Source organism: Aotus nancymaae, unplaced genomic scaffold, assembly GCF_030222135.1.
Source record: "Aotus nancymaae isolate 86718 unplaced genomic scaffold, 86718_ANA_hifiasm-v0.15.2.pri h1tg000039l, whole genome shotgun sequence".
Lineage (NCBI taxonomy): Eukaryota > Metazoa > Chordata > Mammalia > Primates > Aotidae > Aotus > Aotus nancymaae.
This window is the reverse complement of record NW_026988453.1, coordinates 7,351,970-7,377,159: the sequence shown is the minus strand read 5'-3', so window position 1 is coordinate 7,377,159 and position 25,190 is coordinate 7,351,970. Positions and strand designations below refer to the sequence as shown.

The window sequence follows — 25,190 nt, the reverse complement described above, 5'->3', positions numbered from 1 at the left end:
GCGTCTTAGGGCGGGCATGGTGGCTCACACCTATAATCCCAGCACTTTAGGAGGCCAAGGCAGGCAGATCACCTGAGTCGAGACCAGCCTGGCCGATATGGAGAAACCCTGTCTCTACTAACAATACAAAAATTAGCCGGGCAGGGTAGCAGACGCCTGTAGGCCCAGCTACTCAGGAGGCTGAGGCAAGAGGATCACTTGAACCCGGGAGGCGGAGGTTGCAGTAAGCCGAGATTGCACCCCTGCACTCCAGCCTGGGCGACAGAGCCAGACTCCATTAAAAAAAATAAAAGTTGGCATCTTCAGCCCATTAAGTCCACCTCCTGCTTCGGGGCAGGCCAAGGTACGTACACATCATCCCCCATAGCGAAGTTTTGGTCTATGAGGGTCAGTGCTGTCCTCATAGGCCATCATTTCTGTCCTGGCATTTAACAGCCCTCGTGGGTGCGATAATCACATGTCTGCAAGCCCCTGTTAACAGCAAGCACCAGACAATGAGGAGTACCAACCTGTAGACTGCCGGCGTGCTTCTCAAGCATCAGGGGACCACCAGGCCGAGTGCTATCACATATATTAAGTGCTCCCATGGGCTGGGCAGTGAACGAAGAGTTGAGGGAATCTGTGTGTGTGTGTGTGATCTGTGTGTATGGGTGTGTGTGTATATGTGTGGCGTGTGTGTGTGCGTGTGTGTGTGGGTGTATGTGTGTATGTGTCAGATTTGTGCTGGGAGAGCTTCCTGTCTGAGGGTATAGATATAGCCCCTGCCTTCAGAGACTCCCAGCCTAATAGAAGAAACAGTCCCTGCCCTGGAGAGCCCCTTGTCCAAGGGTAAAGAGAGTCCTTGCAGCCACAAGAAAGAGACAAAAGTCATTTGCAAAGCATGCAGTTAGCACATATTCCTTGAGGGCCCTCTCTGTATGTACCCAGTGATGGAGTGGTGCTGAGGGTACAGGGGGAAGGGGGCCTGTCGATGTCCTCAAAGTGCTGTACCTGAGCAGTCACAAAATGGTATGGTGGTGGGTGCCTTGAGACAAGGAGGCGGGCCTCCTAGCAGGCTGTCCGGATGTGCTGCTACCTGGAAGTCCCCTCTCTGCACCCCTGGCGCTTCCCACCTTCTAGAGCTCCCATTTCATCCTCCTTGCTCATAACTGGCTGCTTACCTAAGGTCACTGACCACACCACAGCGTGTTCACCTCAAAACCCCGTGCTGAGGAAGTTCTCAGTAAGACAGGAAAGATGAGAAGCAGGAAGGAAGAAAAAAGGAGAGAATCCCCCCCACCACCCACCTGCGCCAGTCACAGGGCACAGTCTAGGAGCCGCCTGGAGACCCCTGCTGACCTGGCTTTCCCTCAGAGCTGGGAGCGCGGGATGAGGAGCCACGGGTCAGCCTGTGCCCTTTTCCTCCCTTCTCCCTGTCCTTTGCCACTTTGTCTACTTCAGACTAGGTGTGTCTGTGGCTCTTGTCGGAGAGAGAACAAGACATTTCACATGACGCCTCTCCCCACTCTGCTCAGATAGCACATTTCCACATTGTTTAGGGGCAGAATGGGTCCTCTGGGTGGGAAGAGGGTGTGGAGGATGGAAAGAGCGGGTGAGGAGGAGAAAGCCCGTGTCAGAGGGCTTGGGTGGGGCGGAAGGAGAGGCTGCCTCGTCACAGAGCCCAGGGGCACAGGCGGCCAGGGGGCTGTGCTCTCCAGGAGGGTCTGAGGAGGAGGGAGGGCGGCAGAGTGGGCCTATGCTTGGAGACGTCACAGGGCTTCATAAAAGGGATGTGATCAGGGAGCTGGCAAGAGTGAGCCCAGGAGCCCAGCTGCCCACTCTCTGAGCGTTCACCCGGCCAGGTGGTCTCTTCACCTCAGCAGCTCCACCAAGCTCCCGCCCAGGCCAGGACTGAGGCAAGGTAGGCATCTTGGGCATCCATCCTTGGGGAGGGGGTCTGCTCTGACCTGGGGATGCTCCGGAGGGGAGCAGGGAATCTGTTCTAAGACAGACAGATGCATTGGGTCAGGCAAAGGCAGGGAAGGGGGACACTGACCTTTCCTGTTTACCAGCTTGCCCCGATTATCCTGGGATGCTGGGTGAATACACTGAGTCGCACTTTGTGAAGCTAGCACTCTGGGGATCCGGAGGGCTCTCTCTTGCTGCAGAAGGAATACGTGCAATCAATGAACGCTGTGGCTGGAATTAGAGACCACGGATACTTTTGAATGGACCTGGGGAATCCCTCAGGGCTCCTGAGATCAATGGGGCCCCTCTGAGCAGCTCCCCCAAATTATGGATGGCAAATACAAGCCTAACCAAGGGCACCTACCAAGAACTAGGGGCTGCCTTACTTCAAAAGCTTTCCTGCCGTACCCAGAATTTCTCTGCTACTCTCTGGATACAAACCCCCCAGGGTGGAGGGAAGCACAGAAATTGTCTACAGCAGGTCAGCCACTCACAGCCCCTTTCCAAATCATTCCATTCTACCACATACATTAAGTGCCCCCATGCCTTTGGTCTTTAATCATGTTTGTTGGACAATCTCAAAGTGTCTGATGACTTTTTCAAAAAGAAATTAGACTTGGGACCTGGAAGAGATGGGGTGGGGTGTGTGTGGGGGCAGTGAGGCAGAGCAAGGCAGGATGATGGGAAATGGTGTGAGGATCAGGGCACATGGCTCCCATCTCAGCAGCCAAAATGACGAGGCCAATTCAATTCATAGCCTCTCAGAGTCCACAATGAATAGGCTATGGAGATAATTGACCTGATAAATCAAGGAAAGGTTTTTCTCTTCCCCGAATTATAGGCAATAAGACAATTTAATGACCGTCTTCAAGGCTGTGAAGAGCTATGAGAGAGAGCAAGATGATTGCCTCTTTCTTACTTTATCCCTAGCAAAGAAAAAGAATCAAATTTATCTTACAGCAGGAGAGAACAAGGTCAGACTCAGGCATAAAGATGGGGTGAGTGGAACACAGGTCCTGTGCCTCACCTGGTCTTTGTTCCTTCTCTCTGTCTCAGCCTCAGGGCGCTCCTGGGACCTCCTCTTCTCACCAGGATGAACTCACTGGTTGCTTGGCAGCTGCTGCTTTTCCTCTGTGCCATCCACTTTGGGGAGCCATCAGAAACGGCTCCTGTGGAGAATCCTAGACCCGCAGGTATGCATCCTCTGGGAAAAGGGGTGGGCGGGCAAGTGGGTTGTTGCAAAATGAGCTTTCCCGTATTTTCCAGCTAGTCGGTTGGTGTGAGTTTAACACTGCGTTCGGTGGAAACCTAAGACTGGTATATGTACAGCTCATCGAGGGGTCCCGTTAACCTTGCAAGTGAGGGATGCCTTGCCTCTGTGATGGGCCTCAGTCACCCACCTAGGTTCCAGGGCTTGTTAACCCCTGAGCGCCTCAGTGATTTCCTCACACTGAGTTCTCTGCTCTACGTCAGCAACCTCTCTGTACTCATGTTGAGGAAGAACTTCATATGCAACCTTCCTTTATCAGATTGTTTGTGGAGAATTTGAGAAAAAAAAAAAGAACTGAAACAAAAAGACAGATTTTTTTTTGTGATGGAGTCTCACACTGTCACCCAGGCTGGAGTGCAATGGCGTGAGTTTCGTACTTCCAGAGTGCAGCTTGCTGCAACCTCTGCCTCCAGACTTCACATGATTCTGCTGCCTCAGCCTCCCCGGTACCTGGGATTACAGGCGCATATCACCACACTCAGCTACGTTTTTGTATTTTCAGTAAAGACGGGGTTTCACTATGTTGGCCAGACTGGTCTCGAACTCCTGACCTCGTGATCTGCCCATCTCAGCCTCCCAAAGTGCTGAGATTACAGGTGTGAGCCACCACACCCAGCATGAAAGGAGAGATCTTTGATACTATCACCTTTTGGGGACAATGAACTGTCTCCAGTTCACTGGGGAACTGATGAGCTGGAAATGTTGAGACCCACAGAGGTAAAGAGAATTCTCTAGAGTTGCTCAAACACTGTGGAAAACCAGCAGGTGTCAGAGCCCCCCGGGAGTGTGTCTGGTGAGTGGCACGAGCTAGAACAATGCGAGTCCCCAAGTCAGGAGCTGTGGCTTGGAACACTTCCTGGCATCAGCTTTCTGGGCAAACTAGAACCCATAGTTTAGCTTCTCTGGACCTCAGTTCCCTCAGCTATGAAACTTGGGACATGCCCTCTACACATTTGATGTCATTGTACATGCCCATAAGACCTCCCAGAGCACAGAGGACATGGCCCCTGGTGTCCTTTGCCAAACGTATCTTCTGTCCTGGGATCAGGCATTTTTCTGGGTGAGGGAGGCTGTTCCAGACAATAACCACATCAGCCCAGGAACATAGAGTTGTTGGTCACCAACAGCAGCCTGAACAGTGATATACTGCTGGTCTAGTGGGTGCAACTGGGGAGGAAGCCATCCTCTTCCTCTCTCAGCCAAGCCCTGGACAAGGGTGGAGGGACCTCGCAGGTGACTGTCATTAACTCTGGACCAGGTCCACACTTTTCCAGAGTGTGCCAGCGCATGGAGGAGCAGGGCTCAAAATCAGCCCCCACCCCCGCACACCCATTCACACACTAGGCCTCATTTCCACTAATCTCTTGCCACAGTGGGCTGGCGGCGTTGTCTACTCAGAGCTGGTTGCCCTATTTTACTGCCAAAAAGTACAGTGAACTTAATGAGCCTTGCATGTGAAGTGCCTTCCAAATTAGCCTTGTTAATCCTCAAATGAAGGAGAGAAGTTATACCCAGGATGGAGGAAGAGAGCCAGTTAAGGTGACCTAGATAATTTTTGTTTCTCGTTAAGTCCTTATGCAGCTTATTTGGGGGAGGGTCACAGGGTTGGAACACGGGTGTGTGGGGCCACAGTAGCTTAGCTCCACTTTCTTGATTTCTGTTACTACATGTTTTTTTATTAGCTTTTATGTATTTAACAAGCCTTTATTGAGGCCCCACTACGAGCAAGCCACTGTTTCAAGCACTCTGAGAGATAGAGTTGAATGAACATGGCCCCATCATCCAAGGAGCTCACAGCCAGGAAGGGGCCCAGAGCTGGGTGTTGAGCAAATCCTTCGGTTTTCTTCATTTCCATGACCTACTCTGTTTCCTAAAAGGAAGTAATGTAATATGAGAGTTATTTAAGCTAATTTTTGCAAACATTCTAAATCAAAGCTATGTTGGAAGAGGGAGGTGCCGGGTCTGAGATGATCCCAGCTAAGATGGTCGTGCTGGTTCTGCATGGCGTTTAGCCCCGAGCTGCCAAAAAGTCAAGGAAGGAAAAGAAGAATAGGATGCGACGTGAGGAGACGTTGCCAAGCCGTCTTTCCCGGTCCCTGGCCTCATCTCTTTGTGCTCTGTGTCCTAGGCCAGCAGCTGGGATCCCTGGCCCTCCTGGTCCCCTGGGAGCAGAACCTGCGGAGCGCCCAGAGGAAGCCGGCTGCAACTGCCAGGCTGAGCTGTGCGCTGTGCGCACCCTCCGAGAGCTCCGGAAGCCCCCAGCAGACGGGCCCGTGCGCCCCCAGCAGCCGCCAGATCCCCGCACCCCGGAGTGAGGTGCAGCGGGAGCTGCCACCGCCCTACTGGAACGTCTTCAGCCTGCGCTATGGCTAGCGGGAGGCGGCACCCGGGAGCCACGGCGGAGGCGCTGGGCGGGGCTGAGGGCGCAGGTGCGGGGCAGTGAACTTCAGGCCCTAGAGGAGTCAGAGCGTGCGGGCCAGGGCGGGGCGGGGTGGTGGGGGGACGCCGGGCCAAGGGAGGGGGCGCTGGAGTTTCCGGCCCGAGGCAATAAAAGAAATGTTGCATAAGTCACCGACTTGTGATCTGTGGCTCATTTTTGCAAGCAACTCTGATGAAGCTGTTCCTCTTCCATCCTCACTGGATAGTTAGCTGGTTTCAGGATGCCTGTGATGTCATTAAGGTCAGTGCTTCTCACGCTAGATGTAATGAAGGAACAGGCGGTTAGTTCCTCAAACCATTGCAGATTGGTACTTAAAAGAAAACAAAACAAAAAAACAATTAAAAGTGATCACTGAAAACCTGAAAAATTTAAAAACAACAAAAGACCAAATTGGATGGTGCTCGAATGTTTCAGCGATATGAAATTTCTATAAAAATTCGTAGCTGTCCTCAGAATGCCTAGACTTATATCCCCGAGGATGGGTAACATTTAGCAGAGGGACATGGCTCACTGCCCACACTTTGAGTAGTATTGGGGGGCAAGGGCGGTGTGGGGGAGATGGACTATTAAGTACTTTTCCCTTTCCCGGAGAAGTTGGGCAGCTTGACCTGGAAGATGATGCCAATCACTGCCCTGTCCATAGAGGCTTAAATTTCACCTGAGCCCCACAGTCAGACCTCTGCTGGGGTCTTGGATGCAAGGGGCATCGACAGTGGACCGGCCATTCACTTTCCCCTCTCCCCTCCAGGGAACCAGGTTGTCTTTATACATATTTGCTTTTCTTTATCCTTATAACTACCCAGGGTGATGGGCGTGCATTAGCCCCATCTTTACAGGTAGAACCGTGAAGTTAAGAAGGATAAATCACTCGCTCCAGGCACATGGGCAATGAGCTCCAAGCCTAATAGTTCTCCTGATACAAGAACCTGTCTTCCCCACTGACCTATCATGCCTCTCCGCCATGGCAGGGTTTCCATCTGAGTCAGCCAGATGCAGATCAAGAAAGGGTAGCCTTCCTCATGGGGACTTACTTGAGGGTGCAATAGCTGGGGAGCAGAAATTGTGGTAGGAAGAGGTAGAGCTCATCAGTGGGAAAACCCCAGGAAATCCACCTCCTGCCCACAAGAAAACACAGCACTATTTAATAGCCTCAGGATACCCCTATGCTGCACAGTCTAGGATGAAAACATTCTTACCAAGAGGGATGGTAGGACCCACCCCCATACAGTGAAGTGCCACAGCGTTCCACCCATTACAGAAACCAGGACTCTACAGGATGGAGGCAGAGCTGTGTTGCTATGGCAATGAGATAGGCTGTCACGAGAACATGACAACCTGCTCCCCCGTCTCTACCCTTGAAAGTGCTCTCCAGGATCTCTCAAATTATTGATACTGCTGTGAGATCACATCATCATGTGTCATGACAGCATGATGTTGATATCTGGAAGGGCTTTTTATCCCCAGACACCCTGGGATGTGTCTCTGTACCTCTAGGAGCAGAATCATCAACTCAACACCTCTTCTGTTAAGCAAGTTGTTCTCTAGCACCTGGAAGCAAGCCTCTCTCTAATGATGGGTAAGAAGAGACTGATGGTTTCCTGAATTCTGCTCTTAGCCAGCCTAATTTTTACAGAACTTCCTGTGACCCCATTTACCCTTCCTCACAAGCTTAAGTTTGGGCAGATGGGAGGGTGTGCATGCTGCTTCAAGTGCAGGAGAGGGAAATGTGTTCCCTGGCGCGAGAAGCTGGCCTGTGTGTGAGAGGGCATGTATGTGGGGGCTAGATTTGAGAAATTGCACACATGTTCATATGCACATGGCCGTGTGACCTTGTGTATGGTTCGGGTTCCTCTAACCATCTTCTAGTCCTTGTCAGCACTGCTGCAACCCAGGAGTCCTCCAAGATCTCTCGTCTAGCTGACCAGAGGCCCTACTTCAGCAGACAGCTGGAAGAGAGAAGAATGCCTGTCCCATGCTTCTAGCAGCCTGAACTGCTACCTTTGAGACTCTGGGCTTTGTAGTTCTTGGCCTTGTGTCTTGGGAAAAGATGGGGAGTCTCTGTGGAACAAAAGGGATTTCTGATTTCCTATGGCTCTCAGCCTATGAACCTGCTCTCCAGATCGAAGGGAAGGAGAGGGGAAGATTGGAGGCTGTGAAGGGCCACAGGGATTCCCTTCCCTCCCTCCGGCCTTTCTGGTGGGCTCAGAGAGTGGGGCACTGGAGCCCAAACACTTGGAGGTAGGGCTGCCTATGGTCACTCGAACCTACTTCTTCCTGGGTCTCTGGACAGTGCCCAAGGGGGAGAAATCAGCAGGGCCCAGGCATCCCTTGTGGGTGGAAGTGGGAGGATCTCTTCCCAGGCTCCACCCCTTTTGGTAAGTCTCAATAGACATGCGCTAGGAATTTGGGGGCAGGGGTGAGAGGGATGCAGGGGGTTTCTGCCTTTATTATCACTTATCATATTCACAAGCCATTTTTTGAGTACCTGCAGCGTGCCAAGCACAGGCCTACCTCATTTCATCCTCACAACTGCATGAAGTGGGAATACTATCCCCATTGTACAGAAGAGAAAAGTGAGGCTTGAAGAGGTTAAGTGATGTGCTCAAGTAGTTGTGAAGTCATAGAGCCAAGAGTCAGGCTCCCACATTCTAATTGCAAACACCATCAGCTTCCTACACACTGCAGCCTTTCCTGCTTCTGTAGCCCCCACCCCACTTAAAAAAAAAAGCGCTGCCAGGTGGCAGACCCAACCCTTTTCCTGAATGATTTGTCTTGGGAAGCAGTCTGGCAGGCAATGTGACTCAACCCAACCCATCTGCAGCGCCTCTCCACAACACTAGTGACAATACAGACAAGTCACCAATCCCCAGGGCAGGCCTCCTCTTCTCAGACAGCGTGCCAGGGCCCAAACATCTGCTTTTGCCCCTGCCTGCCTTCTCTCTCTGACAGCAGCTTCCCAGGGAGGGGAAGGACGTCAAGTCCAAAGAGTGTGCCCTTCCTCACCTTCTGTGCCTTCTTCCATTCTTCCATCTTCCATTTTAAAAGACATGAGAACCCATCAGGGTTTCTTGCTTGGCTCAGAGTTGGGAGCCTGGGGACGGGGCTCGTTTTTGGTTACTGGGGAAGCCAAGACACAGCAAACAGCTCCCTAGTTTCATCACCCTGTGGGGATGAAAATTAGATATGATTCCTCTAATATCTGCCTAATAGTCTTTGCAATTACCCTGCAGCATATTAGCTTCATAAAATGTTAAAAAGTACCACTTTGAACACATCTGTGTTTGCTCACTCCCTAAGCCCCTTAAAAGATGGCAAAGGAGGCCAGGCATGGTGGCTCACATCTGTAATCCCAGCACTTTGGGAGGCCGAAGCAGGTGGACCACCTGAGGTCAGGAGTTCGAGACCAGCCTAGCCAACGTGGTGAAACCCTGTCTCTACTAAAAATACAAAAATTAGCCAGGCGTGGTGGTGGGCACCTGTAATCCCAGCTACTCAGGAGGCTGAGGCAGGAGAATCGCTTGAACCTGGGACACAGAGATTGCAGTGAGCTGAGATCACGCCATTGCACTCCAGCCTGGACGACAAGAGCAAAACTTCATCTCAAAAAAAAAAAAAAAAAAAAAGACAGCAAAGGAAGAAGAAAGGTATAAATCCTCAAGGACAAAGAAAAGGGACAGGAAACCATAGCAGATGAGAAATGTCAACAAGATTTTGAAGATGGAAATTGTATGGAGGGCTTGGCAGAGAGCAAAGGAAACCACAACCGTGAACCCAGCAAGTGGGTTACTGAGGGGACATAACTGACTCCTGCCCAGGACCAAGCCTCGGCATGTGGAAGTGTCTGGTAGGGAAGAAACCTGGACAGAAACAGGGAGACTGGCTGAAAATCTGCACATGGAGGAGTTAGACTGCCCGAGTCCCCTCCCCCAGCCAACACAACCAGGCTACTCCGCCAGGAAGAGGCCAGATGCTTCCTCTCCCGAGGACTGCAGTGGAGACACTCCAGTCATGGGGACAGCAAGCACAATCAGGATGGGGATTATGAGAGTGGCTGAAGGTCGGGTGCGGTGCCACACACCTGTCATTCTAGCACTTTGGGAGGCCAAGGTGGGCGGATCCCCTGAGGTCAGGAATTCAAGATTAGCCTGGCCAACATGGTGATACCCTGTCTCTACTAAAAATACAAAAATTAGCTGGGTATGGTGGTGTGCGCCCATATTCCCAGCTACTCAGGAAGCTGAAGCATGAGAATCACTTGAACCGGGAGGCAGAGGTTGCAGTGAGCCAAGACTGTACCACTGCACTCCAGCCTGGGTGACAGAGTAAGACTCTCAAAAAAAAGAAGGGAGAGAGAGAGTGGCTGAAAAGTGGGACTGTGTGACAGTCTCCCTGGATAAGCCCCCTCCCTCTCTCTGTGCCAGGAATGCAGGCAGCAAGGTATATCTTCCGCATGTGGGAGACCAGAGACCCCAAAGAAAAGACCTTCGGATGTTGACATTGGAGGATCCCCCCAAAAAAAGCCAGCTTGGAACCCCCATCTAGAGTGGGGTGCACCTGCCCACGAGTTCTCCCTATGCACCCTGAGTTTCTAGGCCCTTCCGCTTTCTTCCCTCTTAACCGTGCATGAAGTCAAGGAGTCATAGGAGTTTGAAAAAAACTTCAAGTTGAAAGAGTAGACCAAGCACACGAATACAGAGGAAACAAACTTTCTGCAGAAAACAGATACAATTTTGTGTGTGTGGTTAAATAAACAAAAATTACAAAATTTCCCATCTTTCCAAGCGTAATCTCAGCACTTTGGGAGGATAACTTGAAGCCAGGAGTTCAACAGCAGCCTGAGCAACTTGGAGAGACCCTGTCTCTACAAAAAATAAAAATATTAGTTAGGCATGGTGGTGTGCTCACACCTGTAATCTCAGTACTTTGGAAGGCTGAGGAGGGAGGATCTCTTGAGTTCAGGAGTTTGAGACCAGCCTAGGCAACATAGAGCCCTTGTTTCTTAAAATAAACAAAACTAAAAAAAGACTCGGCTGGGCGAGGTGGCTCACGCCTGTAATCCCAGTGCTCTGGGAGGCTGAGGCGGATGGATCTGAGGTCAGGAATTCTCGACCAGCCTGACCAATAATGATGAAACACCATCTCTACCAAAAATACAAAAATTAGCTGGGCGTGGTGGCACGCACCTGTAGCCCCAGCTACTCGGGAGGCTGAGGCAGGATAATTGCTTGAACCAGGGTGGCGAAGGTTGCAGTGACCGGAGATTGTACCACTGCACTCCAGACTGGGTGACAGAGCGAGACTCCATCTCAAAAAAAAAAAGAAAAAGGAAAAGAAAAAGAAAAGCAAACAAACCAAACCAAACAAAATAGTAAGATCCCTGAAGGTATAAAAGAAAATTTTCATCTATAGCATCTGTAAGACAAGTAGCAGATGCAATAAAAACAGAAGTTACCAGAGAATCAGAAAGGGCCTTTGGAAGTTAAAAATATGAGATCAAAATTTAAAAAAAAAAAAAATGCCAGGCATGGTGGCTGTAATCCCAGCACTCTGAGAGGCCGAGGCGGGTGGATCTCGAGGTCAGGAGTTCAAGACCAGCCTGGCCAACATGGTAAAACCCCATCTCCACTAAAAATACAAAAATTAGTCAGTCTTGGTGGTGGGCACCTGTAAAGCCAGGTGAGATTGAGCTGGCCTGCGGCCTGTGGTGACCTCTACGCCTCCTGCACACCCAGGCCCGGAGGCAGGAAAGACCTGAGCTTTTATTTTGTCAAAAACCGAGGGGTGGAGCATGAGAGAAATTCTCATCTACTACAAAAGAAGAGTAATAAAAATGTATAAAATTTTGGCCAGGAATGATGGCTCGTGTCTGTAGTTTCTAGCACGTTGGGAGATGTGCAGGCAGATCACCTGAGGTCAGGAGTTCAAGATCAGCCTGGCCAACTTGGTGAAACTCTGTCTCTACTAAAAATACAAAACTTAGCCTGGCATGGTAGTGGGCTCCTGTAATCCCAACTATTTGGGAGGCTGAGACAGGGAGAATTGCTTGAATCTGGGAGGCGGAGGTTGCAGTGAGCCGAGATCATACCACTGCACTCCAGCCTGGGTGACAGAGTAAGACTCTGTCTCAAAAAAATAAATAAATAAATAATGTGTAAAAATTTAAAATTAAGAATGGCATCTTTCTTTAAAAGTTTATGCATCACCTTTAGAATATGCATGACTAACAATAGCAGAACAGTCCAGAAAGTTAACAATTTTACCTGGGAGAAGCCAGGCTGGGGGCTGGAGGTGGGGGTGGGATTGGAGATTGGTAGTTTTCATTCAAAACCTTCCAGTTGTACTTGTTTTTAAAACTATAGCATGTTTTCTTCTGATTAAAAAAATATTAAGTCCAGCCTGGTCAACATGGTGAAACTTTGTCTCTACTAAAAAATATAAAAATTGGCTGGGCATGGTGGTTTGCACCTGTAATCTCAGCTAGGAGGCTGAGGCAGGAGAATTGCTTGAACCCAGGAGGCAAAGATTGCAGTGAGCTGAGATAGCACCACTGCACTCCAGCCTGGGTAACAGAGCAAGAATCTGTCTCAAAAACAAAAAAATAAATAAAATAAAATAAAATAAAATAAAGGAGGAAAGAGGAAGGGAGGAGGGGGAAGGAAGGAAGAATGAGAGAGGTGGGTGGGGAGGGAGGAAGAGAGGTTAATTTTCTGGGAAATGTATTATTATTATTTTTGAGACGGAGTTTTACTCTTTTTGCCCAGTCTGGAGTGCAGTGGCGTGATCTCGGCTCATCACAACCTCTGCCTTCCGGGTTCAAGCGATTGTCCTGCCTCAGCCTCCCGAGTAGCTGGGATACAGGCATGTGCTACCACGCCTGGCTAATTTTGTATTTTTAGTAGAGACAGGGTTTCTCCATGCTGGTCAGGCTGGTCTCGAACTCCCGATATCAGATGATTGGCCCACTTCAACCTCCCAAAGTGCTGGGATTACAGACGTGAGCCACCACACCCGGTGGGAAGTGTATTCTTGAGGTACTGATAAAGATTTTTTGCTTGGCCAAACTTTAGTCAGGGCTTTCTAGTCTTCTGCTAGAGTTATCTGGGCACTTCCTTGGAAAATGCAGTTTTCGCAAAGAGCCCTGCTAAGTCAATTTAGCAAATAATCCCCACCCTCAATATCTGATCACCCTGGAAATGTGACCAGGTTCCTCAGCCTGCACCATGCCCCGGCCTGTCTGCGGCAGGAATCTGTTAGGTGAGTTTAGCCAGAATCCCGCCATGCCTCTGATGTTTCCTCTTAGTAATTCTCATCCACTGACCCACCCTGCTCCTTGGCTTTGCATTTTCACTCACCCATGCTGTATTTGGAGTTGAGCCCAACTTCTCTTCCCAAATGAGAGGCCCTGTGGCAGTGGTCCCTGTACCCATCTCAAAAGTCCGGAGTAAAGCCTGCCTTACTGTGCTTTAATAAGTGACATTGGATAAGTTTTCTTTAATAGTACAATCCCTGGCCAGGTGCGGTAGCTCACACCTGTATCCCAGCACTTTGGGAGGCCGAGGCGGGCGGATCACCTGAGGTTGGGAGTTTGAGACCAGCCTGACCAACATGGAGAAACCCCGTCTCTACTAAAAATACAATATTGGCCAAGCATGGTGGCATGCGCCTGTAATTCCAGCTACTCGGGAGGCTGAGGCAGAAGAATCACTTGAACCCAGGAGGTGGAGTTTGCAATGAACCGAGATCATGCCATTGCCCTCCAGCCTGGGCAACAAGAGGGAAACTCCATCACACATACATACACACACACACACACACACACACACAATAGTAAAATAGTACAATTCCTGTCCCTAACAGCCATCCTCCATCCCAGCTATGCTTCTGCTGGTGACACTCAGCACACGAACCCAGAGCACAGTCCTATCAGAATCACCACCCTCCTGTCATCCCCTCCACACACACACACACACACACACACACACACACACACTACACTGCTGTGCTGCCACACCCTCCTCTGGAAAAGGAACATTCCAGCTTAACCTTATTTGACAACAAAACAGACTCCCGGTGCCATTGAGGAAAAGAAGTTTTCTGTGTTTCTAGCTTTCATGCCTCAGAGTATGGATGTCTAGTTTCACCACGCTGGGTGCATCTCATTTTAGGAAGACCCTTCAATCAGGCTGTCCCACCAAGCCCCCAGCCCCTTGCTGATCCTCTCCTGCCCCAGGCCCCTGCAGATCCTAGGACCTGTGTAACCTGCCTTCGATTTTCCTGGGTTGCCACTTAAACAGGCCTCAGGTTGGGATCACCCCAACCCTGTGGCTGAATAGCTGTTCCTTTAAGGTTCCCAGGACAAACAACTAAGGACGCTGGGTTCTCCTCACCCCCACCCCACCTCCATCCCAAGTTGCTTCTGTTCCTGCCCACCCCGTGCCCAGAGCTCTCTGAGTAATTATGCCTTCCGGCAGGTCCACCCACACAAGGCAGCCCTGGGTGGATACAGAACTCCATTCTGGGTCCTTCTTTACCTCTCGATGCCCCAATTGCTCATCTCTACCCGTAGAGTTCAGTGCCCCATCTGATTGGAAAATTCCTCCAGAGCCAGCTGGGGTTCTCCAGGGATGGGGAGTGCAGCGTGATGAAGGAAGGAGGACGGGTGGAAGAGGGGCGTGGCCACTGTTGATCTCACCGCTTGCTTGCTCATTCGCTTGTTTTGTTTGAGACAAGGTCTTGCTGTGTCACCCAGCTGGAGTGCAGAGGCCCAGCCACAGCTCACTGCAGCCTCCAACTCTTGGGCTCAAGCTATCCTCCTTCCTCAGCCTCCCAAGTAGCTGGGACTGCAAGTGTGTGCCCCCATGCCTGGCTAATTTTTAAAAATTATTTTTAGACACAGGGGCTTTCTATGTCATCCAAGCTGGCCTTGGATTCCTAGCATCATGAGATTCTCCCACCTTGGTTTCCTGAGTAGCTGGGATTAAAGGCGTGACACACCACCCTGGCCCCATTTGCTTTTTTTTTTTTTTTCAGAGGTGATCCGAATGCACCCATTTGCTTTTTAATGAATGGAAGCAGGACTGGCCAAGAGATGGTTAGTTCCCAAACACGAAGCTTCAGTGAGTCCGATTTCTATAAGAGTTTTCTAGTAAACTGCTAATACCAAGAATAAGTCCATGCCTGTTTCACAGCAGCACGAACCAGACTCTTGATGCCACCTAGCCTTCCCTCCCTCCACCCTTGACCTCCTCTGACCACTCCAGGCTTCGTCTCAATACCTGACTCTCCCTGGGCTCATTATCATGGAGGAGAGTGGGATCTGGGTTTTTTAAGAAAAACCCTGAGTACCACTTATGTCCTGAGAGATTTCCAGAGGTTGTGGGATCTGAAGAAAGATGAGGGGGCTGGGATCCGACTGGATTTATGCTTCCCCTGCCTGGTTCTCATGTCCCAGCTCTGTCCCACTGGGAAAGGGCCAGGGCAATGTGACCCTTCCCTCTGCCCCCACCCGCTCCACTTCCCTGAGCAAGAGGTGACGCAGACCAGGGCTTTTGCGTACGTAGCATCCTGGCAAGGCTTTGTGAGAAGAACTGGACCCCGGGCAGAAGGGGGTCAAGTGATGACCTGATAAGGGTCCCCACACTCTCTCTTTCCATCCGCAAGCCTAGACCACTGGAATGCCCAAGTTCAGTGGGGAGGAGAGACTCTCCTAACTGCGCCACCTCCCCTTCTATATTTTCTCCCACCCCTGCAGCAGAAATGGGAGAGTGACAGGTCAGGCCACCTGACAGTCGGGACACACCAGGGCTGGCCGGGCAGAGTCAGCCCAGACCTGCCCACAGCAGGGAGCTCCCTGACAGCTGAGCGCCTAGGCAGGGCTGTCCCCAGGTAGGGAGTTCACCACCTCAGAGGGCACTTGCCTTGTTGGGCGGTGTGGACCGCTGGACAGTTCCTCCTTAGACTGGAACTCAAGCAGATTCTCCCCCTCCCACCGCATCTCGCCGGCCTCAGATCGACACTGTGGGCACAGAAAATAGGGCTGGCTCTGACTCCCTCAAGGGCTGCTATGTGGCTTCTCTCTTCCTACCAACCTTCTCCAGGGCCCTTGGCCAGCCTTCAGGGCGAGGTTTCAGGCCCCTTGCCCGTCCCAGCTCCAGACCATGCACAGTTGTGCTTAGCTGTCCTGCCCGTTTTCTGATCTCAGCATCTCCGTTCCAGCTGTTCCCCTCCCAGGCTGTGCACTGGGGTGGAAACTGGGAGAAACAAGACAGGGGCTGCCATTTTGGACCCTGTTACCCTCTTAGAAGTTGACTTCCTTGCCCGCCCCGCGGTCTCTGCAAATCTTGTCTGTACTTGCCCTCTGCCTCACGGTGAGTTAGCAGAGTCATCGTTTCTCCTCTTTCTCCTGGTGACGTTATTCGTGCTTCGTATTCTCACTGTATGCGTGGCTGGGCTCAGGGCCACATGGCGGTCGGGGTCGGTCGTGGTGCTGCATACATGGCAGGAGGCAGGGGATAGATGAGGGAGGGAGGACACGTTTGGCTGGAGAGCGCTGGGTCCCCAGGGGTCCTAGATCTACTAGCAGCTCAGGGTTTCATATTGCCTGCTCTGGACCTCCTGGCCCTGCCTTTGCTCTTGAAGAGCGTTGAGAATGTGCCAGGCCCTTCGGTGGTGACTGAGCAACTAACTCCAAGCCTCTGGAAGGCTTGGCGAAATCCGAGACTTCTGCGATTACGGGAAGAAACTGTGGTCGACATTCCTTATTGTGCTATCTTAAGCTTAGTTTGCCTGAGATGAGTTCTTCGCTTTACTGTACTCGTTATGCTCTGTACTATTCACACCTGGGGACACAAAGGATCGTGTGAAAAGTTAAAATGTAGCTTGTAACTTTGGCCCTGCTGAGCTGTTCTTGGAAAACAGGAGCTCTGTGTAAAAGACAAACCACATAGCCTGGCTGCCAGAGAGAGAGGACAGCATGTACTAAGCTTCTCGCTGCAGACAGCCTACAAACAGACGTGTAACGGAGAGGCTTATTACCCAGATTCCTTTCCCAGGAAAGGCATATTGATTAGGACCCTGGAAAGGGAATGCGACCCTTATGGAGTGCTTATAAACGGACTGTCTGTCACGAGGACAATCCTCTGTGGTTGAGATAAGGATGCAAAGGTCTTCCTTCTCCCACTGCTCCTCCCCGCCTGCATGGGGGGGCTCCCCCTTCTTGCAGTTTTGTGGTCAGGCTGGTTGTTCTGTGTCAGATCCTGTTCCCCCTGCAGCTGTGAGCCCAATGATTTTCTTGCTGATAATTATAAGTTTATAATTAACCTCTATTCTGCTATGGTTTATGGTTTTTATGCTGATGGACAGAAAGTAACTTTTAACATTGTTCTGCTTCTACGGTACCATATTGTGATCTTTGGTCAACAGTTTTTGCTTGTTTCTTTTTGTATAATCATCACTGAAACTTTGTATAACCTCACTCCCCCTCCCCTATTGAAAGAGCCTAATGAAAAACTGAGGTTTTCAGGGGAATGTTAGACACCCACCACGGAGCAGCTGTGGTGTCTCCCCTGGGCCCAGCTTTGAAGAAAACTGTTTCTTTGTCTTTTTTTCTTTTTCACTGACCACTCATCACTTTGAGAGATCTTGAATCCACGTTGATATATTGGGAGCTGGTTTTCCAATAGAAGAGTCCTGAATCTTAACCAAAAATAGATGTGAGGGTCTCCCGCACTGTACTGGGTGTCTAAACTATCCTAGGTGTGGGGCTTAGAAATGCTCACCTTTCCCCATAGAAGCTCTGTGGGGTTGGATCACTCTCTACAGATTCTCCTTTTGAATCCGGTTGGCTCTGCCAGTTGTCCCCAACACCCACAGCCACAGAGAGGGAGTCACAAGGTGGAGCCCTCAGCTTGTCCTTCTCTAAGCTCTCTGCAGCCTCACTGGCCTCATCTGAATAGTGGTGATGATAGTTACCACTTCACAGGCTGCCTGGAGAACAAAACCCAGTCGTATTCAAAGCACCTCACAGCACACTGTAGGTGCTCAAGAACACTGGCTGGTGTTAGTCATCTTCTGCTGCCACCCCTAGGCTGACCCAGCTCCCAGAGTCTCCCAACTTGTCCTCTCCCTGTTCCTTGCTCCCTTTCCTCTAGGGTTCGCTGAGAGTAGAGGGAGAGAAAGGGTGGGTGGTCAGTCACCCTCACTGGCCATGACAGGTTGCAGTCATGGTGGGAAAAGAGACAGCATCCCTCCTAAGCACTCTCCTGAGATTCATGACAGACCCTCCTCCAGCAAGGCAGGGGCTTCAAGCTTGAGGTGGAGAGAAGTGAGATTCTGGGGCAGGGCACCCACCCAAGTTCCAGCTCAGCAGCTGTACTCATGAGTAACACGGGATTTGGTGCAGGAGAGCTGCAAGTCCCCACTCTGCCACTTACCATCTGCAAATCATGACACATTGCTTACCCTCCTGGGTCTTGGCTTGTTCCTATATTCTGGGGAAACCAATCCACTTACCTCCCAGGCTGACGGGGACACTGGGGGAAGACCCTCCTCCCTTCAGGCCCTGCTTTTTTTTGTCTTGGACCCTCCACACACTCCCTGATGTCATTACTGGACTTGCAGGTCCTGCCCTGTCATTTATCAAAGACTTTGCCTACTGGTTCACAGGACTTCCTCCACCCCGTGTGCTCTGCACCCTCCTGGATGACATCACCAACCACGCAGATGGTGACCTGGCCGTACCCTAGCCTCTCAGACCCTTGGGGCCTCATTTCCGACAACCTCACCCCTCCTCTTCTTCAGCTATCCATAGTCACGTTCTTCTTGGGAGTTATCACTTGTAAGTCCCCTCCAGACTATCTCAAGCAGCCCACACTCAGCCCGCTCATCTTCCAGCTTTGTGATTCAACTGTTCCCACCAGCCCTGCTCACTCTTCTCACCTGCCACGGTCCTCTGCTTCCTTCCCGATCACCAGTCCTGGCCTGTCTTGACTTCTTTCCTCTAACCACTTTATAGTCCACAGTTTTTCATTCAATTACAGTTTTTTTTTTTTTTTTTTTTTTTTGAGACAAGGTCTCGCCCCATCACCCAGCCTGGAGCACAGTGGCAGCAATCATAGCTCACTGCAGCTTCAGCCTCCTGGGCTCAAACAATCCTCCACCCCAGCCTCCCAAGTAGCTGGGACTACAAGTGGGCACCACCACACCCAGTTAATTTTTGTATTTGTTTTGTAGAGACGAGGTCTCACTATGTTGCCCAGGCTGGTCTCAACCTCCCAGGCTCAAGCAAGCATCCTGCCTCGGCCTTCCAAAGTGCTGGGGTTATAGGCATGAGCCACTGCCCCGGTCCAATAACATTTTTGCTAAGACTCTAAATTCTTTTGTCCTTCATCTCTGATCACCCCAGCCTTAGATGAAGCCAGCTGTGCACTTTCTCTGCATCTATATCCAAGGCGCTGAGCACTGCGGTCTTGGTAGGGTGACTCAGAGAACCAGGCCGACTGGCTTCCTATAAAGTCACGATCACCAGCCATTAAATGTCTTCATTCCTCACAGAAATCCTCTTGGTTTCCCTGGCCAGCTTCTTCCCTCTTTCCATAATGATTCCGGAGCTTCACCAGTTTCTTCATGTCTCCAAACCCCCTCCCATCCCCAACTCTCAGCGGAGGTCCTTGCTTCCTACTTGTCGGAGAAGATAAACAGCCACCAGACGGGCAGTCCTCAGCTTCCACCGCCAAGCAAACCAACCACCAACACCTGCACACGCCTGGCCGTCCTTTCTCCTGCTGCAGTGGAGGGGCCGCGCCATCCTGCTGTCTTTCTCGCTGTGCACTCCTTCCCTCCCAGGAATCCCACTGTGTTAATTAACTCTTCCTCTCAACCGAGCGCTTTCTGTGCCTTTAGACATACTCAACTCCCTCCCGTCATTAGAAAGGGGTGGCAGGGAGAGGAGGAGGAGGGGGAGGGAGGGAGGGGGAAGAAAGAGAAAACCCCTCACCCGCTCCTCATTCTCCTCCAGCTATCACCCTCTTTCCCCTTTTTTATGATTCCACTTTTCAAAATAGCTGCCTACACTCTGTTGTCTGATCTTCTTACTTTCTATCCTAGTCTGTTCAGTCTGCTGTTTAAAAATGCCATAAACTGGGTAGTTTATAAACCACAGAAACGTATGTCTCACAGTTCTGAAGTCTGAGAAGTTCAAGATCAATGCGTTGGCAGATTCAGTGTGTGGTGAGGGCCTTCGTCCTGGTTCACGAATGGTGTCTTCTCGCTGTGGCTCACCTGGTGGAAGGGGAAAAGAGCTCCCTTGGGCCCCTTTTATAAGGATATTAATCCCATCAGGACTTAATCACCTCTCCAAGGGCCCATCCTCCTAATACTGTCATATCGAGGGTTACAATTTCAACCTATGAATTTTGGGGACACAAACATTCACATCGCGGCACTTCCCACCATTCATCAACCCACCCCTGTGTGGACTCCCACCCCTCTGAATCACCAAAACAGCTCCCACTGACAGCACCGTGCCCTGCATGTCTCCATTAACCCAAGTCTCACCTCACCTCGCAGCAGCACCCACCGCCGCTCACCATCTCTCCCTAACCAGTCTCTCCCTGCGACTTCAGAGACGCCTGCTGCTCTTCTCCTCCCTCTCCGGTCCCTCCTTTGGGGTCTCCTCTGCAGATTTCTCCTCTGCTGCTTGTCCATTAAAGCTCAGAGTCCTGGGCTTTCCTGCTGCCCACCTTCTCCCTGGCTAATTTCATTCATACCTGTCTCATTAATCACCAACTGCAAATAACACGTACATCTTTCACCCAGGCTTATTTGTGCTCCACCATTTGATATCACCCCTGGGATGTCTCAAAGGAGACCATACTCAACAGTTCCTCAAACTCATGTTTCTCTCCAACCCTCTTTCCCCATCTGAAATCCTGGTTCTCTTCCATTCACTCTATGTACCCAGAGTGCCTCCAAAAGCCAATCTCTTCCTCACTCTCTATATCCACTCTCTACATACCACATCCTGCAGAGTCTATTTCCTAAATTTCTCTCAAATCCATCCAATCTTTTTCATCTTCATCACACCCACGTACCCTAGTCCAAGCTGGTTCTAGCACCATGGCCTCCTCACTGGTATATGCCACGCTATTCTGGACCCATCCCAACTCCTTGGCTAATCCACACTGCAGCCAGAACACATGCAAAACACATCTAATTACATCATTCCCTTCTTCTTTTTTTTTTTTTTTTTTTTTTGAGACAGAGTCTGCCTCTGTCGCTGAGGCTGGGGTGCAGTGGCACGATCTCGGTTCACGGCAACCTCTGCCTCCCAGGTTCAAGCAATTCTCCTGCTTCCGCCTTCCCAGTAGCTGGGACTACAGGCACATGCCACCATGCCTGGCTATTTTTTTAGTAGGAATGGGGTTTCACTGTGTTAGCCAGGATGGTCTCAATCTCCTGACCTCCTGATCTGCCTGCCTTGGCCTCCCAAGGTGCTGGGATCACAGGTGTGAGCCACCACACCCGGCCACATCATTCCCTTCTTAACGGGTCAACAACTTCCCGTGGCTCTTAGGGTAGACATAGAATTTCCTAACATGGGATGCAGGAACCGTTACGATTTGACACTCAGCTCGTCTATGTACTGGGTTCTGAGTCACACAGCCTAACCTACAGTCTGACTTTGGCCCTCATTACCAGTGGAACCTTGGGCAATTTACCTTCTGAATCCTCTTGTGCCTCAATGTCCTCATCTGTAAACAGCGATATAATGCTGCTACCTCATATGGCTATTGTGAGAATTAAGTGCATTAAACACCTAGTAAACATTCAGTAAGTGAGAGCTCTTTTCTGCTCCTGCCTCTGGCCACATCTCTCACCCCACTCTCTCTCATCTCTCTGTTCTAGGCGTGCTGGCTTTTTTGTTTTTATTGACACCGTGCTTCCTCTCTCCACAGGGCCTTTGCAGGTTCTGTTCCTGCTGGGACTCTATTTCTCGGTCTTCAGCTGTTCATTGCCAGTGCAACCTTCAGATCACAATGCAAGTATAATTTTTTTGGGGGGAAGCTTCCTGGAGTTCCCTGACTGGCACTAGTCACCAACACTATTTGATGTTCATGTGTGATGATAATAATCTTTCTCTTCCACGAGACTGTGGGATCCATAAACGAGAACAGAAATTGTGTTATTTTTGCAAACTTTGTAACTCCAGCATCCAGCAGAGTGCTCACATATAATAAAGGCTCTGTGAATATTTGCTAGTAAATGAAAGAGGATTGAAAGAGAGCACTTTAGGGGTGCTTCATAAATGTTCATTTAATCTGACAAGGTATCCCTACTGTGAAGGATCAAAGGGTATTCCCCTGTCCCCAAATAATTCCCCCACTCCCAACCACAGTACCTGAAAATTCACCACTAGGGCCCATCATTCGGGAAGGGCCTTATCATCTCTGAGGTCAAAACACAATAATCAGCCAACACATTAGCCACAGAGATGAGCTCCTCTCATTGTCTGTACTGCCCACAGCTGGTGTCGAGAGCAGCACCCTGGAGGCACAGAACGTTAGAATATTAGAGGATCAGAGCATGAAGGCACCCTTGCGGCCATCCAGCCATCTGCTTCACTGTACAGATTTAGAAACTGAGGTCCAAAGAGAGGAAAGGAGGGATCCAACATCACATAGCAAATCGATGGTAGAACGAAGACTAGGATCCAAGTCCCTGAGCACCAGCCCAGGGCTCTTTGCACTGCCCATTGCAGTTCACTAGTTCATTCATTTAATAAATACTAAGCACCACGGTGGGCAAAAATCATATTCATACATACATAAAGAACTCTGCTCCAAAGCTAAGTTGGCGCTCTCATAGAAGGGCTTGTGACCATGCTGTGGAAGCCTACAGCAGAAAGCAGTCAATTCCAGGCAGAGTCAGGGCCTGCTTCATGAAGGAGGGGGTGATATTTGAAGTGGACCCTAATAAATAATCAGGGAAGGTGGGTGCAGTGGCTCAGGCCTGTAATCCCAGCTCTTCGGGAGGCCGAGGTGGGTGGATCACAAGGTTGAGAGATCGAGACCATCCTGGCCAACACAGTAAAACCCGTCTCTACTAAAAATACAAAAATTAGCCAGGCGTGATGGCACACTCCTGCAGTCCCAGCTACTTGGGAGGCTGAGGCAGGAGAATACCTTGAACCAGGAGGCAGAGGTTGCAGTGAGCAGAGATCGCACCACTGCACTCCAACCTGGCAACAGAGTGAGACTCTGTCTAAAAAAATAAATTAAATAAAAATAAATAAATAAATAAATCAGGGAAAAAGCAGGATAGGCATCTTAGCCTGAATAAATAGCACCCATCCTGGGACTAAGGGATCCGATGTATGCTTGGGGAGCTGCCCTCGACTGCTTGTAAAGCTACAGGGAAGTGGAAAGGAGGCAGAGAACCAGGACCTAAAAGGGAGTGAGAGCCAAGCGAGAAGAGGAGAATAAGTTGGAGGAGCGGCTGCTCTACTTCTGTTTTGTCAGAAGCTTTCTGAAACCCCGAGGACTGCCCTTCTCTCCCACCATTACTAAGTCAACTGAGGGTAGACAAGCCCCTCTTACCCCAGCTCCCTGCTTCCAGAGGATTATGTAACCAAGTCCAAGCTCACATCACTCACCATACAACAGCCAGTAAGCTGAGAGATAAGGCGTTGGGGAGAAGAAAGCAACCCTATTCTGAAAGCCAGAAAACCAAGAAAATGGCGGACCAGCATCATAAAGAACCATCTGAAGTCAGCGTGAGCTTTAGGCTTTTTTATGTTAAGGGGAGGGGGAAGAGGAAGGGGTCGGGATCAAGAGGTGCCCGATGACCGCAGACACCTGGGTGCCGGCGAGGGTCCAAGGAGGTTGTAAAATTTCTTTTTTCTGGGTCAGGTCACAATGTTCCCATAAATCTTTAGCATAACATTGTTATTTGTCTGTATTCTCCCTTATCTCCTTGGGGGTTAGTGTGGGGGAAAGAGCCGTTATCATTTTTTTTAAAGTTGAACTGCAAGCTAAACTCCTATAATTATCTGGTCTATGTACAGAACTAAGAGGAAGCTTTTAATCTATAGTACCTCTGAGGGTCAGAGGCAAAATAGAGTCAGTTATGCCAAGCCTTCCTCTACTGTTTCAATTTCCCCACTGTCTAAGTTTCATCCCACAGTCCTGTGGGATTGGGGACAATGGGACATCATCTCACCTGCCAAACAAGGCTGACAAGGGGTGACTGTGGAATGAAACCATTTGACCTGGCTAAGGAAATATTTTGTAGTGCCAATTTTAGGAACAATGATCATGGGCATTTCCCTTTTGCTTTGATAGTTTTAGTACATAAGTTTTACTAGAATGTAAGCCACTATGACTAAAAGAAGAACATCAAGGCTGAATTTAAGAATGCCTCCCAAGATTGATGGAATTACACTAGGAATCCAGGGGAATAGGTCTGCAAAGCAGTCTCTGAAAGTGCCCCTAGATTAAGCCTGTTTTGGTGTTCTAAGGTTTGTTAAACCAGGTAGCATGTTGTCTAATTTTGTCAGTATGGGTCTGTAGAGGAGGAATTAAGCTAGCAATAGGTGGCTAGCTTAGGGAGGCCATTTGGTCCGTAGAAAGTATGCTTTCAGGCTTGTGGGTCCTTATTACTGCTTTGCATGTACTGTCTGATGAGGGAATGCATGAGAAAGAAGCATGGGTCCTCTAGGTATGGAGTTAATCAGTTGGGTCCTATGGGTGATTTGAGAAACCAGCTTCTATAAGTCTAATGCACAAGCAGCTACATGATTGAAATTATGTGTACAGGAACAACTGTAGGATCAGAGTGACTGTACTGAACAAGGTTTAAGATGACAGGTTTGAACAAGGTTTAAATCTGGCAGTGTGATGGGTTAGTGGAAGAGGCAATAGATTGAGAAATCCTAACTAAAGAGTTGTTTGCCAGGGAAACAAAAATCCCTAAAGGACATGCAAGACACACAGGGGATACGTTTTCATTTTACTTATCTTTTTTGTGAAAGAGTAGCTTTAGGTCTTTCCAGGGCTCACAAGCCCACTGTTTTCCTGGGTTAGTGGGGTGTCTTCTGATGGTGCTGCCTTGACCTGATGTGATGTGCACATGGCTTTACTCCAGCAAGTTGAACTGATGAGTGTGTATTCAGCAGCTCAAATGTCCTTGTCCACGTGGCAGCAAATTGGTGTTCAGGTCCTTGTTATTTCCAGATATTTAGGAGGACCCAATTTCCCAGCCGAAAAGGATATAAGACCACATCTGTGGGATGAGTGGTCCTGCTGGAAGCAAACTCATGAACAGAAGTTAGTATAGTGCCAAAGCAAAAAGAGATTTGGTGGTTGCCAAACCTCTTAAACATTAGTTAGGTCTCCCACCAGGACAAAAACCTAGAATGGGCTACCGGATAATATTTCAAAGGGGCTCAATCTGAACCTACTTTAGGGAGCCACTCTAATTCACAACAGCAATCAGCAACATCTTATCCCAAGTCAAATTAGTTTCTCGATATATTTT

At 49.9% G+C, this 25,190-nt stretch overlaps 1 protein-coding gene and 1 pseudogene across 1 annotated transcript; one reads left to right on the top strand and one right to left on the bottom strand.

Moving 5' to 3' along the window:
- Window positions 1–3,040: 3,040 nt before the first annotated feature.
- KISS1 (KiSS-1 metastasis suppressor) lies at window positions 3,041–5,590 on the top strand. Its single transcript, XM_064360192.1, has 2 exons — window positions 3,041–3,140; window positions 5,346–5,590. The coding sequence occupies exons 1-2, from the start codon at window positions 3,041–3,043 to the stop codon at window positions 5,588–5,590; spliced, it is 345 nt and encodes a 114-aa protein (XP_064216262.1).
- A 2,331-nt stretch (window positions 5,591–7,921) lies between these two features.
- On the bottom strand, window positions 7,922–12,242 carry LOC135268207 (putative uncharacterized protein encoded by LINC00269; annotated as a pseudogene).
- Between the last annotated feature and the right edge of the window lie 12,948 nt (window positions 12,243–25,190).